Below are 17,867 nucleotides of genomic sequence, written 5' to 3'. Positions count from 1 at the left end.
CCTCCCTCCCTACTTTTCTCTCTCTCGATCTCTCTCTTTCTTTCCTAATTCTGTTAAGAAAAGGTATATCGTCTATGATGCTAGGCATGCAGTTTGCATTGCCAGTGTATTATACATTATAATAATAATTATTATTGTTCATTGCAACTACTTAGAGTTGTTTAAATCTTTCGTTTTACATTAAGATCAATTACCTAATTCGACAAATGTTTTATTAATTATTCGAATTTCCTAGTTGCGGACCAAGAGTGTTCCGGTTAAGGAGGGTGGTTGCTCAAGTCAAAATGATAAGAATTAGTTCAAATTTACGGAGGATATTCGTCTATGGGAATCTGTCGTCTATGCCAAAATTGAAGACAATTGTCTGCATGGTTGTCGAGTAATTAATTATTGAAGTTATACTCTTATCTCTCTCTTATACACAGGCGATATAGCAAAAATGTTACGACACCTGTAATGTAACTTTCGAAAGCATATTAAAAATGATAAGAATTTTATGAAAATAGGTGCAAATAATTCTTTACATATTTAGGAAAGACTTTTACGAAGACTAAAATGATATGTCTACATAGTTATCAAGAAATTGTAAAAATAAAACAGCATATTGCCATATTTCAACGTGGATAATAACGTATTTGGGTTTTAATTGTACAAGCAACGATTTAAAACTTTAAGAAACAGCTAATTATAGGGTAACTCCGGTATTAACGCCGCTGAAGTCAGAAAAAATAGAAGGAATGAAGGTATTTGCTCGCAATTATTCTGTTATGTGCCTTTATGCCATATTAGTATTGTGTTGTAATTACAGTTCTTTACTGTTAATATTAACGAAACCGTCGTGAGTTGAATCGATTTTTCAATGTAGTAAGTAGCGTGATCATATATTACGACCTACGTAAAATGATTACTGTAAAGAGTGTAAAAGGTAATGGTTATTTCATGATACATAAGTGTAAAGGGATAGTAAAGGATGGAATACAGCAAAATACAAGTGCATAGCTCTTAGTGAACTGTGATTGGTCAATTCTTGCGATTGCGACATGCGACGCGGCCTGTGCGTTTATTGTAAATAAGGCTATAAAAAAGCCCAGTCTGCCAATAAGTCGTTAGTCTTTAAGTAAATTGACTAACCACATTTGATTATTTCAAAAATAATCTACTGTAATATTATTTGCAATATTTATTATTATTGGAAATATTAAAAGTAAAAAAATCAAACAATAGTAAAATCAGCCATTTACGGTCCGAGCTAGGATCTTTATAATAACCTAATAATAATTTTCGTGTACTACTATTGTTTCCAACATTATAAACTGCCAACTAGATTTGTCAGACTTATAACACAGTTTCCCGTTGGAGTAAAAAGGTTGAAATACTTTATTTACAATAATGAGATATATGTTATAAATATTTAACTAAAGTATTGTTATATTTCTAATAAAGCTATTTAGTTAAAATATTTTTAAAATAGTAATTTTAATATTAAAAAAAAACAATGAATAATATTATGTTTCCTAAACGTATGTAATGTTTTATAACTGTTAAGAAAACGTATATAAAATCAACATGTGATACTTATTGGAATAACTGATATCATAAATTTATATAAAATAATTTTTTTATTTGTAAATTATAATTTCCCATGATAATTTATAACAAGAGGTGCAGTCCACTTAGCTTACGAATACTTTATTAAAATTCGATTGACGAATCAAGACGAAGAAATCTACGCTTCGTAGCATCTGATTTATCAATAAAACATTTTTCGAAATTCGTAACGCCAAAATGGACCGTAGCCTACATCTCACAGCACGAAGCTATAACAGTTTCACAATCTCCAGTTAACTTACAGTAATTATTTCTATAAATATTTATAACATAAATTAAAAATTAATAATATTGATGATAATTATTTACACTTTATTTTAAAATATTTATTATAATCTTTTAGATACTTTTATTTTCCGGACATTACAATATTTACAAAATATTCAACGTATATATTTTCAAAATATTTAAATCTTTTTTATAAATATTTTAAAAATATTTTATAAATATTTTGTGCTGTCTGGGAGTTTAGCGCGCTCGGCTGCTCTTTTTCTGATGGGCAGATACTTGCACGCTTTTTTTTGCATTTCTGTCACTCGGATCTGTACGGCAAAAACAACAATTTAAGCGACATTATACACTTGTGAAATTTTGCTGCAAATATGTTTCAAGAGTCTAGCACACTCGACTGCTCTTTTTCTGACGGGCAGATGCTTGCACGTTCTTTTCGCGTTTCTGCCGGTCGGATCTGTACGGCAAAAACAACAATTTAAGCGACATACACTTGTGAAATTTTGCTGCAAATATGTTTCAAGCGTCTAGCACACTCGACTGCTCTTTTTCTGACGGGCAGATGCTTGCACGTTCTATTCACGTTTCTGCCGGTCGGATCTGTACTCAAAACTCTGCTGCAAATGTGCGTAAAGAGTCTAACGCGATTTGCTGTTATTTTTGTGTTGGGCAGATACTTCCATATTGTTTTCACATTTCTGCTGCATGTTTACTTTTTACAAATAGTATAAAATTTCACAATAGCTTCTTACAGCAGACTACTGCAATAGTACAGTAAGTACTCGTTCAATCACATATATTATGCACTTCTGTCGCAATTTTGGACTGTTTTCTTGCGCACTTCTTCGGGATGTATCTGAACTAACAGACTGGTTACCAGGGTGTATTCTTTGTTTAGCTTGATATCTTGTATATCCCACCTGTTTAGGATATATGGCATTTTTACCCTTACGAAAAAGTAGTACTAGCAATCAGTACTCAGTACTGAGTGATCAGTACTCGTAGTATTGAGAGTATTAGTATGTTAATACTCATGAATACTGCAGAATGGTCAGTACTGTGTCTGTCAGTGCTTACAGTACTACAAGCAATAATACTCATTAGTACTTCAAAGTATTGAAGTGGTCAGTACTTTATCAGATTAATATTCGCAGTACTATCATGATAGTACTGCCAGTACTGTAAGAAACTAATAGGCACAGTACTGGCCATTCTGCAATATTCATGAGTATTAACATACTAATACTGTCAATACTACGAGTACTGATCACTCAGTACTGAGTACTGATTGCTAGTACTACTTTTTCGTAACGTATCTTGGAAATACTAAATTAATAAAATAATAAATTAACACACTAAACTATCAATATGACGTTATTTTGATATCATCTTGACTTTTTGTTTTACTTGGATAGTACTGCGTAAGTAGGGGAGAATGGGCTCCCTTGAGCCACGGGGTCCAATGTGACAGTGCGAGTTTTCTGTATTAACGTTCTGCAAAATAGTGACGGTGGGTATGAAAACTTTCGTTTTCAAAACATATAACTTCCATCAAAAAATTATGCCGAAATAAGCATATATACTTTAGTTAAAGGCAGATATGTAATTGGAGCCTTGCAAAGTAATTTTTTACTTGTCATAACTTTTTGATATGTATGGATTTCTAGGGATTCTACAGTTAAAAAAAATTCATAAGACGTTCGTCGGGATCTAGGTTCAATACCAACGTGCGCACAAAAACGTTTAATTGTTCTGTATCTGAAATATTTACGATAAATAATATCGATGTTCAGTGGGGTCCAATGTGACGCAGGTTGATGGGGTCCTCTGTGCCACGCTTACAGAACTATCTAACCTACCTGTGACAGCGCGAGTTTCCGTAGTGTGTTTCGATCGCGGAATAGTAAATGTTAGTGCCTAAATTTTCCTATAAAATGAAATAATTTCCATCGATAATCATATCCACACTTTCATTTTCTCTTTTTTTCACCCTTTAGTTACAGATCACATGTAATCGAGTCGCTGTGAGGCAGTATTCGTTGATCTCTGCTAGGTTACGACAAAAAGTGAGATTATAGGACTTTGTTTTCAGTTTTCAATTTCTTAGGTCATCTGATGAAACAAATATGACACGATTATTGATAAATTGGTTCTCTAGCACAGTCTTGGTTTTTCAATTGACCAAAGATTTGTAATAAACAGAATTTAAACAGATCTCTTCTACGTGTCACAGGGTACCCTACCTTTCACATTACATCCCTTATGAAAAAGTAGTACTGGTATTAATACTGGAAAAAGTATTGGTGAAAGTACTGGAGACATAAGTACTCAAAGTACTACTAAATTCGACCATACTGACTTCGTCAGTACTCCTTCCCAGTACTCATCCAATACTCATTTAGTACTCCCTTCTCAGTACTTCCTCTAGTGTACTCCCTCCAGTACTCCCTCTAGTACTTTCTCCAGTACTCCCTCCAGTACTTTCTCCAGTACTCCCCCCAGTGCACTCCTCCCAGTACTCCCCCCAGTACTCCCTCCAGTACTCCCACCAGTACTCCCTCCAATATTCTTTTAGTACTTATCGAATACGTGGGATACTAACGTGTGGTACAGGCGCAGTACTTGCGCAGTACTATCCAAGTAGAACAAAAAGTCAAGATGATATGAAAATAACGTCATATTGATAGTTTAGTGTGTTAATTTAGGATTTTATTAATTTAGTATTTCCAAGATACGTTACGAAAAAGTAGTACTAGCAATCAGTACTCAGTACTGAGTGATCAGTATTCGTAGTATTGACAGTACCCAATCAGCAAAGAAATGTTTTTAAAAATATTTTTAAAAACATTTGGAAAACATTTTTGAAAACATTTTTAAAAATGTTAAAAATAATTGGTTAACAGACCTTTTTTCATTGAAAAAACATTTATTTTAACATTTAAAAAAACATTTTTTTAATGTTTGAAAACGTTTATTTTAACGTTTAAGAAAAATGTTTTTTTAATGTTTAAAAAATGTTTATTTTAACGTTTAAAAAGACATTTTTTAGTGTTTAAAAACATTTATTTTAACGTTTAAGAAAGTGTTTTTTTAATGTTAAAAAAACGTTTATTTTAACGTTTAAAAAGACATTTTTTTAATGTTTGAAAATGTTTATTTTAACGTTTGAGAAAATGTTTTTTTATGTTACAAAAACATCTATTTTAACGTGTTCTAAAATGTTTTTTTTAACGTTTGAAAAACGTTAATTTAAGATTTGAATAAATATTTCTTTCACATTTAAAAAGTTTTTTTTAAATATTTGAAAAACAACATCTTAAAAATTGTTTTTTTATATATTTATATTATTAGTTGTATAAAAATCTTAGTATTCGTATTAAAAGAACATTTTTCAAACGTAAGATGTTTTTCAAACATTTAAACAACCTTTCAAATGTGAAACAATTATTTTTTAAATCTAAAATAAACGTTTTATAAACGTTAAGAAACTTTTTTTATTTATAAACTCATTGATAGGCTTTAAAACAACAAAGTACTTTATTAAAATTGAAAAAATAAATGTTAAAATTTTATTTTTCTCCAAGAAACGTTTATTAGTTTCGACTTCCAATGGCAATATAAATTAAAACGTTGCTACGTTTCGACCCCTCGGATCGGGTCCTTATCAAGCAATCTAAATAAAAAACAAACAACACGGTATAACAATAATTTGGTCGGCAGGATAAATTAATAGTCAGGAGAACATATGATAGATGAAGCGATACCTGGCGACTATTCCCTGTCACAAACCTAAACGTCGGCATTCTCGAAAATTTTGCCCGAAATAATCAACTGGTCACTGAAAACAATGGTCAGTGAGCAATGTAAAAAGTATGTAGTTAAAGGCGAGCAGAAAATAACTCACACGCATAGGTCGGCGACAGTGGAGAACGTGTTAAAAATATAAAAGAGTGACCACTGCGATGAAGCGTCGTCTGCAATCGAAGTATTGAAATTTTCTCCGGAGTAGAACATTATCGCGGAGCGACGACTAATGTGTGTTCACCTGTCGGAGTTGAGAGGCATACTAACTGTTTTCGGTATCTGACACATTGTAGGTTGTTGGAATAAACAAATATGGTTCACATGATATTTACAACGATGAAATTACTTTGTCATAAATCGGATTTAGATTTTCTGTATCCTTCTTTAAATTTATCGTCTTTGTATGTTTTTTAATTAAGAACATTTCAGCAATCTCCCTTTTTTTAATATTTTTTTCTTTATGAATGATGTTAGTTTCCGACCATTTAAAATTGTGACCACACAAAACGCGATGTTTGCTCACAACCGAGTGATTGCTGTCATGTTTTTTTATGTCATTTTGGTGCTCCTTGATGCGTGTCATTAAATGCCGTTTGGTCTGTCCGATGTACACTGCATCGCAGTCGTCACAATCGATCCGATATACAAGCTCGGTCTCATAATCTCTGATAAGTTTGTCTTTTCCTCTCTGAATAATTCCCTCGAGTTTTTTCGGGATGGTATATACAGTATCGAGGTGAACTGTGTTGAGAATGCGTCGGATATCCTCGCCTACACCTTTCACATATGGTACGGCAATGCAGCGTCGTGCATCAAACCTATTCTGCGTCCCATCGACATTATCGGTTGCATTCGCGAGTGTTTTGAGCCTGGTATTAATTTTTTTATTTATAACATCTAAGGGAAATGAATTATTTAATAGAATTTCTTTAACGATACTAATGTTGGTTGCATGGAAGCGACTATCTGCCAATAAAATTGCCCGGTCTATTAAGCTAGTTATTGTATTGACCTTGTACTGAAATGGGTGATTTGAAAAAAAATTTATATACCGGCCCGAGAACGTAGGCTTCCTATACCAATTTGTGAATAGGCGACAACCCTCTCTAATTACCACGGTGTCAAGAAACGGAATCGAGTTGTTTACTTCCGTTTCGTGTGTGAATTGAAGGCGTGGATGGTAATTGTTAAACGCGAATAAGACGTCACCGAGCTTTGCTCTGGGTATTATGGCGAAGATATCGTCAACAAATCTACAGAAAATTGGGATCACAAAATTCAATGAGCTCAAGCAATGGGTCTCCAAGTCATCCATCACCAAGTCCGCAATAATCGGCGACAGAGGGGAGCCCATCGGACTACCAAAGGTCTGTTCATAAAAATTACCATTAAAACAAAAGCTAGTAGAATCAAGTATCAGACTAATCGCGTGAAGGAATTGAGGTAGAGTAAACATTGTATTAGGTGAAATTTCATCCCATCGCTTTTCGATAGCTTTCAGAACCAACTCTTTGGGAATGTTGGTGAAGAGTGACGATACATCAAGTGAAATCATAATTTGATCGGTACCAATGCTTAAATCTCTAATCGTCCTTGCGAATGTCCAACTGTCTTTAATGTAAGATTTAGGTCGTTGTGTGAGTTCATGTAGAATGGAATGTAAGAAAAAAGCTATGTTATACATTGGGCTGCCCACTGCAGAAACAATAATTCTGAGGGGGAACCCGGTTTTGTGGACCTTTGGTAGTCCGTAACAGCGTGGGAGGTTACCATTCGTGCATCTCAGACGATAGTACGTCGGTTCATCGATGATATCATTGTCTAGCCACGATTTAACTAATTGATTAATTTTATGTGTTAATTGTTTAATAGGATCTTTAGTTATTTTTTTGTAAGTTAATTTATCATCGAGTAAATCGGTCATTCGATCGATGTAATCATCAATGTTAATGAGCAAAAACTAACCAATTTCAATCTTATGCATAAAAATACGTTGATTAACAAATTCAATCGAACGGTTGCCAGATCCAATACATACAGTTCGTTCTTTAATAACGATAGAACGAAGTGGCTCATTAACATTAGCAAAAAATCGATTCCTGATAATGTTTCGAAGTTTTTAAGTCTTGGAGATAAGTTCGGCTTACCCATCACCAATAGGGACGCAAAAGATCGAATGCGTACCACTCTAGACGTGGTAAAAAGCTTCGAGACTAACAGTTATAAGTTGCCGGCGAACATGGTCAACAGTGTGCGTGATTCGATTGCGGAATCTCTGAAGGTTTTCCTTAATAAATCCAGACACTTGGATTACATTGATCGTCACATTTTAAATGGGTTCAGGAATTGTAAAGCATTTCTGAGGAACAACGATGATATTTTTGTCACGAGAGCTGATAAAGGCCAGATTACCGTAGTTATGGACAAAGATGATTACATCGATCGAATGACCGATTTACTCGATGATAAATTAACTTACAAAAAAATAACTAAAGATCCTATTAAACAATTAACACATAAAATTAATCAATTAGTTAAATCGTGGCTAGACAATGATATCATCGATGAACCGACGTACTATCGTCTGAGATGCACGAATGGTAACCTCCCACGCTGTTACGGACTACCAAAGGTCCACAAAACCGGGTTCCCCCTCAGAATTATTGTTTCTGCAGTGGGCAGCCCAATGTATAACATAGCTTTTTTCTTACATTCCATTCTACATGAACTCACACAACGACCTAAATCTTACATTAAAGACAGTTGGACATTCGCAAGGACGATTAGAGATTTAAGCATTGGTACCGATCAAATTATGATTTCACTTGATGTATCGTCACTCTTCACCAACATTCCCAAAGAGTTGGTTCTGAAAGCTATCGAAAAGCGATGGGATGAAATTTCACCTAATACAATGTTTACTCTACCTCAATTCCTTCACGCGATTAGTCTGATACTTGATTCTACTAGCTTTTGTTTTAATGGTAATTTTTATGAACAGACCTTTGGTAGTCCGATGGGCTCCCCTCTGTCGCCGATTATTGCGGACTTGGTGATGGATGACTTGGAGACCCATTGCTTGAGCTCATTGAATTTTGTGATCCCAATTTTCTGTAGATTTGTTGACGATATCTTCGCCATAATACCCAGAGCAAAGCTCGGTGACGTCTTATTCGCGTTTAACAATTACCATCCACGCCTTCAATTCACACACGAAACGGAAGTAAACAACTCGATTCCGTTTCTTGACACCGTGGTAATTAGAGAGGGTTGTCGCCTATTCACAAATTGGTATAGGAAGCCTACGTTCTCGGGCCGGTATATAAATTTTTTTTCAAATCACCCATTTCAGTACAAGGTCAATACAATAACTAGCTTAATAGACCGGGCAATTTTATTGGCAGATAGTCGCTTCCATGCAACCAACATTAGTATCGTTAAAGAAATTCTATTAAATAATTCATTTCCCTTAGATGTTATAAATAAAAAAATTAATACCAGGCTCAAAACACTCGCGAATGCAACCGATAATGTCGATGGGACGCAGAATAGGTTTGATGCACGACGCTGCATTGCCGTACCATATGTGAAAGGTGTAGGCGAGGATATCCGACGCATTCTCAACACAGTTCACCTCGATACTGTATATACCATCCCGAAAAAACTCGAGGGAATTATTCAGAGAGGAAAAGACAAACTTATCAGAGATTATGAGACCGAGCTTGTATATCGGATCGATTGTGACGACTGCGATGCAGTGTACATCGGACAGACCAAACGGCATTTAATGACACGCATCAAGGAGCACCAAAATGACATAAAAAAACATGACAGCAATCACTCGGTTGTGAGCAAACATCGCGTTTTGTGTGGTCACAATTTTAAATGGTCGGAAACTAACATCATTCATAAAGAAAAAAATATTAAAAAAAGGGAGATTGCTGAAATGTTCTTAATTAAAAAACATACAAAGACGATAAATTTAAAGAAGGATACAGAAAATCTAAATCCGATTTATGACAAAGTAATTTCATCGTTGTAAATATCATGTGAACCATATTTGTTTATTCCAACAACCTACAATGTGTCAGATACCGAAAACAGTTAGTATGCCTCTCAACTCCGACAGGTGAACACACATTAGTCGTCGCTCCGCGATAATGTTCTACTCCGGAGAAAATTTCAATACTTCGATTGCAGACGACGCTTCATCGCAGTGGTCACTCTTTTATATTTTTAACACGTTCTCCACTGTCGCCGACCTATGCGTGTGAGTTATTTTCTGCTCGCCTTTAACTACATACTTTTTACATTGCTCACTGACCATTGTTTTCAGTGACCAGTTGATTATTTCGGGCAAAATTTTCGAGAATGCCGACGTTTAGGTTTGTGACAGGGAATAGTCGCCAGGTATCGCTTCATCTATCATATGTTCTCCTGACTATTAATTTATCCTGCCGACCAAATTATTGTTATACCGTGTTGTTTGTTTTTTATTTAGATTGCTTGATAAGGACCCGATCCGAGGGGTCGAAACGTAGCAACGTTTTAATTTATATTGCCATTGGAAGTCGAAACTAATAAACGTTTCTTGTTGATTATTGTTGGCGGAACAAACCATTCTATTTCTTTTATTTTTCTCATTATTTTATTTGAATATATTTCTATACAAATATCTATATATTATTTATATATAGATATTTATATATATTTTTTTTCTTTTATATGTAATATATTTATCTTTATATATTTGTCACGCGTCACCTTTTACTCTCCGAAATCCCATCTAGATAAACCCGAAAATGTTAACCTTACGTAAATGAACAAGAGCTGGGCAGTATATCCCATGTAAAATATCTTTATGGGAGATTTCTTTCCTCATCGTTCTTTTGGTTCTCATTGTTCTCATCACTATTCTCGCAGTTTTCAGAGTTATCATCGTTGTCATCTGAATGAGCCTCGTTATTGTTGCCGGTGTGTCTGTTAATGTTAAATATATCTCTATAATTATCGTTATTCTCGAAATCAAAGTGTTCGGAGTACTCAAAATGATCAGAATTATTAGAAAATTCAGAATGGTGAGGAAGTTCAGAATGATGAAAAAGTTAAGAATAATGAGAAAGTTCAGATTCCTTTTGATTATGAAGAAAATCTGGTATTACGGAACTTTGGCTTTTAACGGAAACACGTGGTTGCTGAATATGCGATTGATCGAATTCAATTAAAGAATCTGTTGAATTGAGTTCTTCTACAACTTCAACATTCACTTTCTGCCTTTTAACTTTCTTGGAAAGCTTATGAAACGGTGTTTTTTGGCATGTTCTAAAATAAACTGCAAATAAATTTAAATGTTATGTCTACATAAAATACATAGATTTCAAAATATATACTATCTTTACTCTTTAAAAACATTTATTTTTTCAGATTTTCTACTGCACAATCACTATAACAAATGTGTTAATGGAAAAAAATATAACTAAATTAAAAAAACTAACAGCACAAAATAAACTATAGGAAGGAAGGCTGGCTGATTTTCGAGTTATAAAAAGGTCATTAACTTAAATTTAAAAACAAAATCTCGTTTAATTAAACAAATTTTAAATACAATTAACGTTTTACGTTTCGACTTTATATACTTAGTCTTCTTCAGAAACCTGATACATAAGAAATAATACATAAAAAATAATTAAAAAATAAAAAAAAATAAAATTGCTACAGATAAAAAGGATAGAGAACAAAGCCGCATACTTTGGACTGACTTGCCAGAAATGTAGCTAAGATCTACACTATGACATAGTATAGACCTTAGCCACAATTAATGTATATACGAGTTGTCAAAAATAGAATGAAATAAGTCAAGTAATAAAATTGTTACTATTATCTATACTGTTGTTATTATTATCAAACGATATTATTTATTATTTGACAGTGTAAAACTGTAATGCATATATTAAAATTACATTAGGGCTAGAATATAAACCAGAGCCACAAGAATGAGAGCAATTCCAAGATCACAAGACGAGAATTAACCAGATCTTACAGGACGGAATTAAAGAGTCTGGATTACTGATTGAAATCAAAGTAAGAAAAGAAAAGAAAAGAAAAGAAAAGAGAGGGGGGCCTCTGCATTTGTCTACGAGATCAATTCTAGGGCTAGAATATAAACCAGAGCCACAAGAATGAGAGCAATTCCAAGATCTCAAGATGAGAATTAACCTTGCAGAGCCCCTTGTACTACTACGATCAATGTCGATCTTCCAATATGGCGTCCCAAATGAGAATATCGGAAGGGCCCTGCTCGCTGAACCGGACTCCTCGCCTCAATCCTCCCTCTCGGACGCGAGCTGCCGCAGCTCTCCTTTTCCTGGCGGTGAGCTCTCCTTGGGAAGTCGAATCTCGCTCGGTTGGTCTCCAGAATACGTGCCGCTTAGCTCAATCAGTTACGAAAGAAGGAAAACGTACTCGTCTCGTCCGAAGAAACGCAGCAAGAGCGGCCATGACACTGAACGAGAGCGAGGAAGGAGGTGGGGGCGCTTTGAAAGTGGGGACTCACGCGTCGCGCCATCTGAATGAAACGATCGGGCGTTTGCAAAACGCGAAGGAATTCGAGCGCAATATCTGAACACACACATACATATATAATATATGTATCAGCTTTATATACATAGATACGTGACGCGGAAATTTGCCACAAAACGGCATTTATAGAGCAAAACGACAATAGAAAAATAATAAAACATCTCTTATAATGAAATAATTAATATAAAATAATATTTGAAGTAAATATTAAATTAATATTAAATAAATGTTAAGTAAATGTTTCTTTAAATCATTATTGCAAATAAATAATTAATGTAAAATAAATATTACATTACTGTCGAATAAATGTTAAATAAACGTTGTTTCAAATCATTATTGCAAATAAATAATTAATGTGAAATGAATATTAAATTAATGTCGAATAAATGTTAAATAAATGTTTTTTCAAATCATTATGGCAAATAAATAGTTAATGTAAAATAAATATTAAAATAATGTCGAATAAATGTTAAATAAATGTTTTTTTCAATTCATTATTGCAAGTAAATAATTAATGTAAAATAAATATTAAATAAACGTTAAATAAACGTTTAATAAATATTTTTTCTAAATTATTACTTCAAATAAATAATCAATGTGAAATAAATATTTAATAAACATTAAATAAATATTATTTTTACAATGAATTGTACAAATGTATGATTAATCTCTATATATATAAAAATGAATGTATGTATGTTTGTCCGCTATGCAAATCTACAGTTTTCAACCGAATCTTAAAGAATTATATATGAAACAGGGGTAGAATTTTCCGGGGAGTGCTATAGAGTGTATAGTTTTTCGTTACCGATCTTTTCGGGAACCGGTATCCAAAATTTTTCCAATTTTTCGGGAAATAATTGACCGAATCTTAAAGAATTGTATATAAAACAGGGGTAGAATTTCCCGGGGAATGCCATAAAGTGTATAATTTTTCGTTACCGATCTTTTTGGAAACTGGTATTAGAAATTTTTCTTTAATCTTAAAGAATTATATATGAAACAGGGGTAGAATTTCCTAATAAAGGGGTTACCGATTTCTGTCTTTAAAAAATCTACGTAATTGTTCTGATTTCTGCAAATTTTGAGATATCGAGCTAATTTTTTTTTATGGCTAGAATATTATATTGAATTTCAAGGATCGGTGGAGGGGTTACCGATTTCTGCTTAAAAAATGTATAAGTTATTTGATGGATACAGTATGATTTAAGGAAGATTGTTATTGAATTTGGTGAGGATTAGTGAAGGGGTTACCGATTTCTGCTTGAAAAGTGTATAAGTTATACATGTAATTTTATATAGAGTATCATTAAAGGAAGGTTGGTATTGAATTTGGCAATGATCGGTAAAATGGTTCTTTCTTTATAAAAATCAAAATGACATATAATATGTGTTTCAGTTTACACAATTGCGTTTTAAGTTCGACAAAGTCCATATTGGCACGCAGTGCCAAGACAGAGACAGAGACAGAGACAGAGACAGAGACAGAGACGGAGACGGAGACGGAGACGGAGACGGAGACGGAGACGGAGACGGAGACGGAGACGGAGACGGAGACGGAGACGGAGACGGAGACGGAGACGGAGACGGAGACGGAGACGGAGACGGAGACGGAGACGGAGACGGAGACGGAGACGGAGACGGAGACGGAGACGGAGACGGAGACGGAGACGGAGACGGAGACGGAGACGGAGACGGAGACGGAGAGGGAGAGGGAGAGGGAGAGGGAGAGGAAAAGGGGGAGAGGGAGAGAGAGGGAGAGAGAGAGTATTTGCGTGTCTTATTACATATGTCCTCCGGGGCGAAGCCCGGGTAACCAGCTAGTAAAAAATAAATATTAAAAACACATTTAAAAAACATTGTCTGCTGATTGGGTATTAGTATGTTAATACTCAAGAATATTGCAGAATGGTCAGTACTGTGCCTATTAGTTCTTACAGTACTGGCAGTACTATCATGATAGTACTCCGAATATTAATCTGATAAAGTACTGACCACTTCAATACTTTGAAGTACTAATGAGTATTATTGCTTGTAGTACTGCCAGTACTGTAAGCACTGACAGACACAGTACTGACCATTCTGCAGTATTCATGATGCCCAGTCAAATTAAGATTTTTGGATGAAAAAATTGCCGGCAAGCTGGAAATTGGTATACAGGTTCATTTTAGTGTTCTTTTAAACACACTAAAAGTCCCCATACATAGAGCGTGAGCCGGCTGCGCCATCTTGAAAAAAAGAGTACAAAAATGGGTTTTTTGCGAATAACTCGGAAATTATTAGTTTCACGGGAAAGAACATTCAGAGCGAAAATGTAGCTGATAAAATTCCTCGCAATTTGGTTCTTTGTAGAACTTCGTACGACCATTAGTTCCCGAGATAGATTTTTTTGAAGCATCGGCCAAATGAGGAAAGAGCTGTTTCTTCGAGCGTTTTTTCAAAATATCTCAGTTCTGGCTGTCCGAAAGTAAAAAATGCATACAATGAAAGTGAAAGAGAATTAAATTACCTACAAAATGCATTATTTATGTTATACCGCGCAACTAATATTTCTGGAAATATTACGGTTTAAATGAAATTTTGACTTTCGGAAATTATGAGAATAAATATTTCCTCGCAATATAAGTCGGAAATGAGTAGTCCTACGTAAAAAATTGTTGAAATCAAATAGAAAGGTTATTAAATTTTCATTATTTTGGTTTTTGACCGATTTGCATACGACTAATAGTATTTTTGATATCCGTAAAAGAAACGGTTTTTAGGTACACTTCTCAAAATGGCGGACTTCCGAGTTATCTTTTTTAAAAAAATACACATGTTTCTTGAAGTTTATTAAATTATCTTTAAAATGATTTTTTATTTGACCTTCTGTGATGAATACTTCCAGAGATATAGCCTTTTAGATATTTGTTTATGTTAAAAATTTCTTAATAATTTATAGTTTTTTTTTACAAAACATGACATAAAATTACTTTAGAAAAAATAATATCGACATTTTTTCAAAAGTTTATATGCATATGTATGTGATCCTGCAGTGGAACCGGTTTTGAAATGAAAGTTTTTAAAAAATTGTCATTTCAATTATGCCTTTCTTAAGAGTTTTCGTAAAAAAATGGGGTTTGCCACACTTTTTTGTAATTTTCTCAGTTTCTATGAGAGATACGTACAAAATGCTTCAGACCAAATTTGAAGCTTATAAAATTTCCTGAAAAACAGTATATTTGGCATTAATATGTGACCAACAATTATACCAACAACAGATGCTAGAATAATGTTGCTCTTTTTTCCTCAGTTTACCGTAATTTTTAATAATTTAAATATTGTTGAAAAAATTTATTTGGAAATTTTTGCGGTCGGCGTAAGTTTCAAATCTCATTATACATGATGTAAGCTTCCCGCTGGTCTTTGGGTTAAATTTTTAAGACGGGTAGTATTCGAGATATAGGGCGTCGAAAGTGGCCGCAACAAATTTCTGTTTCATATGCAGAGGCGAGCACACAGTGCAAGTAAGGGATGCATATTTATTGTTGATATACTAATAATTAAACCAATAAAAACATAAAAAACTGCGTACATAACCTAAAATAAAATTCATAAAGAAATATTAATGTCAAAACGTAAATATAATAAAATACAATAATAATAACTGATCACTCAGTACTGAGTACTGATTGCTAGTACTACTTTTTCGTAAGGGATGTCACAGTGTAACCTACGCTATGGCTCAATCGACCCCACGCGTGGGGTCCACTGTGACAAACGCAGCATTTCGAAATATCATTATTTTTGCAAAATATTTCTGAAAATTTACTTCTTAAATCATTTACAAACAAAGTTTATTATATTAAACATCGAATAGTCTCATTTATATTATAATAAAGTTATTAAAATTTTTAAATTTACATTTTTAATGTGATTTGAAAAAACGTGGTTTAAGGGTGCCCACTCTCCCCTACTGCACCTGTACCACACGTTAGTATCCCACGATTATTCGATAAGTACTAAAAGAGTACTGGAGGGAGTACTGGTGGGAGTACTGGGGGGAGTACTGGGGGGAGTACTGGGGGGAGTACTGGGGGAATACTGGAGAAAGTACTGGAGGGAGTACTGGAGGGAGTACTAGAGGAAGTACTGAGAAGGGAGTACTGAAAGAGTATTGGATGAGTACTGGGAAGGAGTACTGACAAAGTCAGTATGGTCGAATTTAGTAGTACTTTGAGTACTTATGTCTCCAGTACTTTTACCAATACTTTTTCCAGTATTAAAACCAGTACTACTTTTTCATAAGGGTAGCGTGCGGGATTTATGTCATAGTACAAACACTGTAAAAATCGAAGTCTCCTATATTGTGTGCTTTTTTCTTCTTTTTTTGGATCATATAACAATAACCTTTAATGCATCTATCGTTCGTCTATTTTCTTTTTAAAATTTTTTAGTTTTATAATTTGTTTATCTCATTCTTACACCTTAATAAACTTTTTACACACATTTTATAACTTATTATGGAATTTTATTGCCTCATTTATAAACATTACTTGTAATTTTTTGTAAGGCGTATATTCCACTTATGAATATCATTTATCCCACCTCTATGGGATAATGCATCAAGGGTCTCTAAAAATTTTTTTTGTTAAATACAAAGAATAAATATTTCATATTTCTAATTTTTTTACAGTAGTAGACAGTATAAAGTTTTTATTGGTATAATTCATTTGCCTTAAACATAATCAAGAGACACGGTAGTGTCTCGCGCCAAGTACGCGCGGAGCGAGACACACCGTGACTCTTTTACGCGAACGCACGAGTTGCGAGTACCCGAGATTTTGAGATCTCAATAACGAGTGAAAGGATCAGGTTCTAAGTAGGCTTGATCGATAGCTTGGGTCGATTTACAAATAACAGCGTTTTTATTTTTCCGCTACGTGTCCTACGAGCGGAGATATTACGATGCAAAGTCTGAAATGGTAAATTTTACAATTAAGATACGTCGTCGTCGTCGTCGTCGTCGCCGTACGTACGGTTGCTTTTTTCCTCGATAGATGGCATTTGAGAACATGTCGAGCGTCCCCCCGGGTCCCCTCCATGACAGTGTTGCTACACTGAAAAAAGACAGCATATACACGTACGTGCGCGCTCGTCGCCGTCGCTCAGTGCGTTTGCGCGGACAGCGCGCTGTCAGTCAGTCATATAACCTAGAAATACATATCGCGTTCGCGCGTAACACCGTGGTCTCTCATCGTTAAATATATCTAAGTACGATCGTTTAATTCCGAATTTCGGTCGCGTCACGCAAGGATCAAAGTGCCACGAAATTAGGATGTGGGTGTCACAAGAGGCAAAATATCAGCGGGTCAGAGATATGTAGTGATAGTCGTGACCGTTTACTATGTTTACGGGAGCGTTACTTCTGTAGTAACTTACAATACTTGCTTTCCATTTACACTCAAGTGATCTGAGTCACTCGGATATGTGAGTATTTTATACTCAGGTAAGATATGTCATTTTGTATTTACCTGCTTATTTCGGTGACAAAGCTATCGCATGATAATACAGATCCATAGCCTCACTTTTAATGTGAGTTTATTAGATTCATTAAAGCACGTGGTCTCGATTCCACTTTTAAAAAAGGCGTGTTAACTGAGTGA

General features: G+C 34.4%; 1 protein-coding gene across 2 annotated transcripts in view; it reads right to left on the bottom strand.

Moving 5' to 3' along the window:
- Window positions 1–17,867, bottom strand: part of LOC139784082 (uncharacterized) — a 40,286-nt gene that overhangs the window by 14,319 nt on the left and 8,100 nt on the right. Inside the window, exon 2 of one of the 2 annotated variants that reach the window (XM_071723245.1) lies at window positions 17,241–17,321. The exons of the other annotated variant lie outside the window; for it this stretch is intronic. Within the exon in view, the coding sequence (XP_071579346.1) occupies window positions 17,241–17,268 (28 nt within the window). The 5' untranslated portion in view covers window positions 17,269–17,321. The remainder of the gene's footprint in view (window positions 1–17,240; window positions 17,322–17,867) is intronic. 2 annotated transcript variants of the gene reach the window in all.

The sequence above is a fragment of the Temnothorax nylanderi genome, unplaced genomic scaffold (genome assembly GCF_030848795.1).
Source record: "Temnothorax nylanderi isolate EJ_2023f unplaced genomic scaffold, tnyl_v1.0 TNYL_tig0582_pilon, whole genome shotgun sequence".
NCBI lineage: Eukaryota > Metazoa > Arthropoda > Insecta > Hymenoptera > Formicidae > Temnothorax > Temnothorax nylanderi.
The sequence above is the reverse complement of the archived record's forward strand: the minus strand, read 5'-3'. Positions and strand labels throughout refer to the sequence as shown.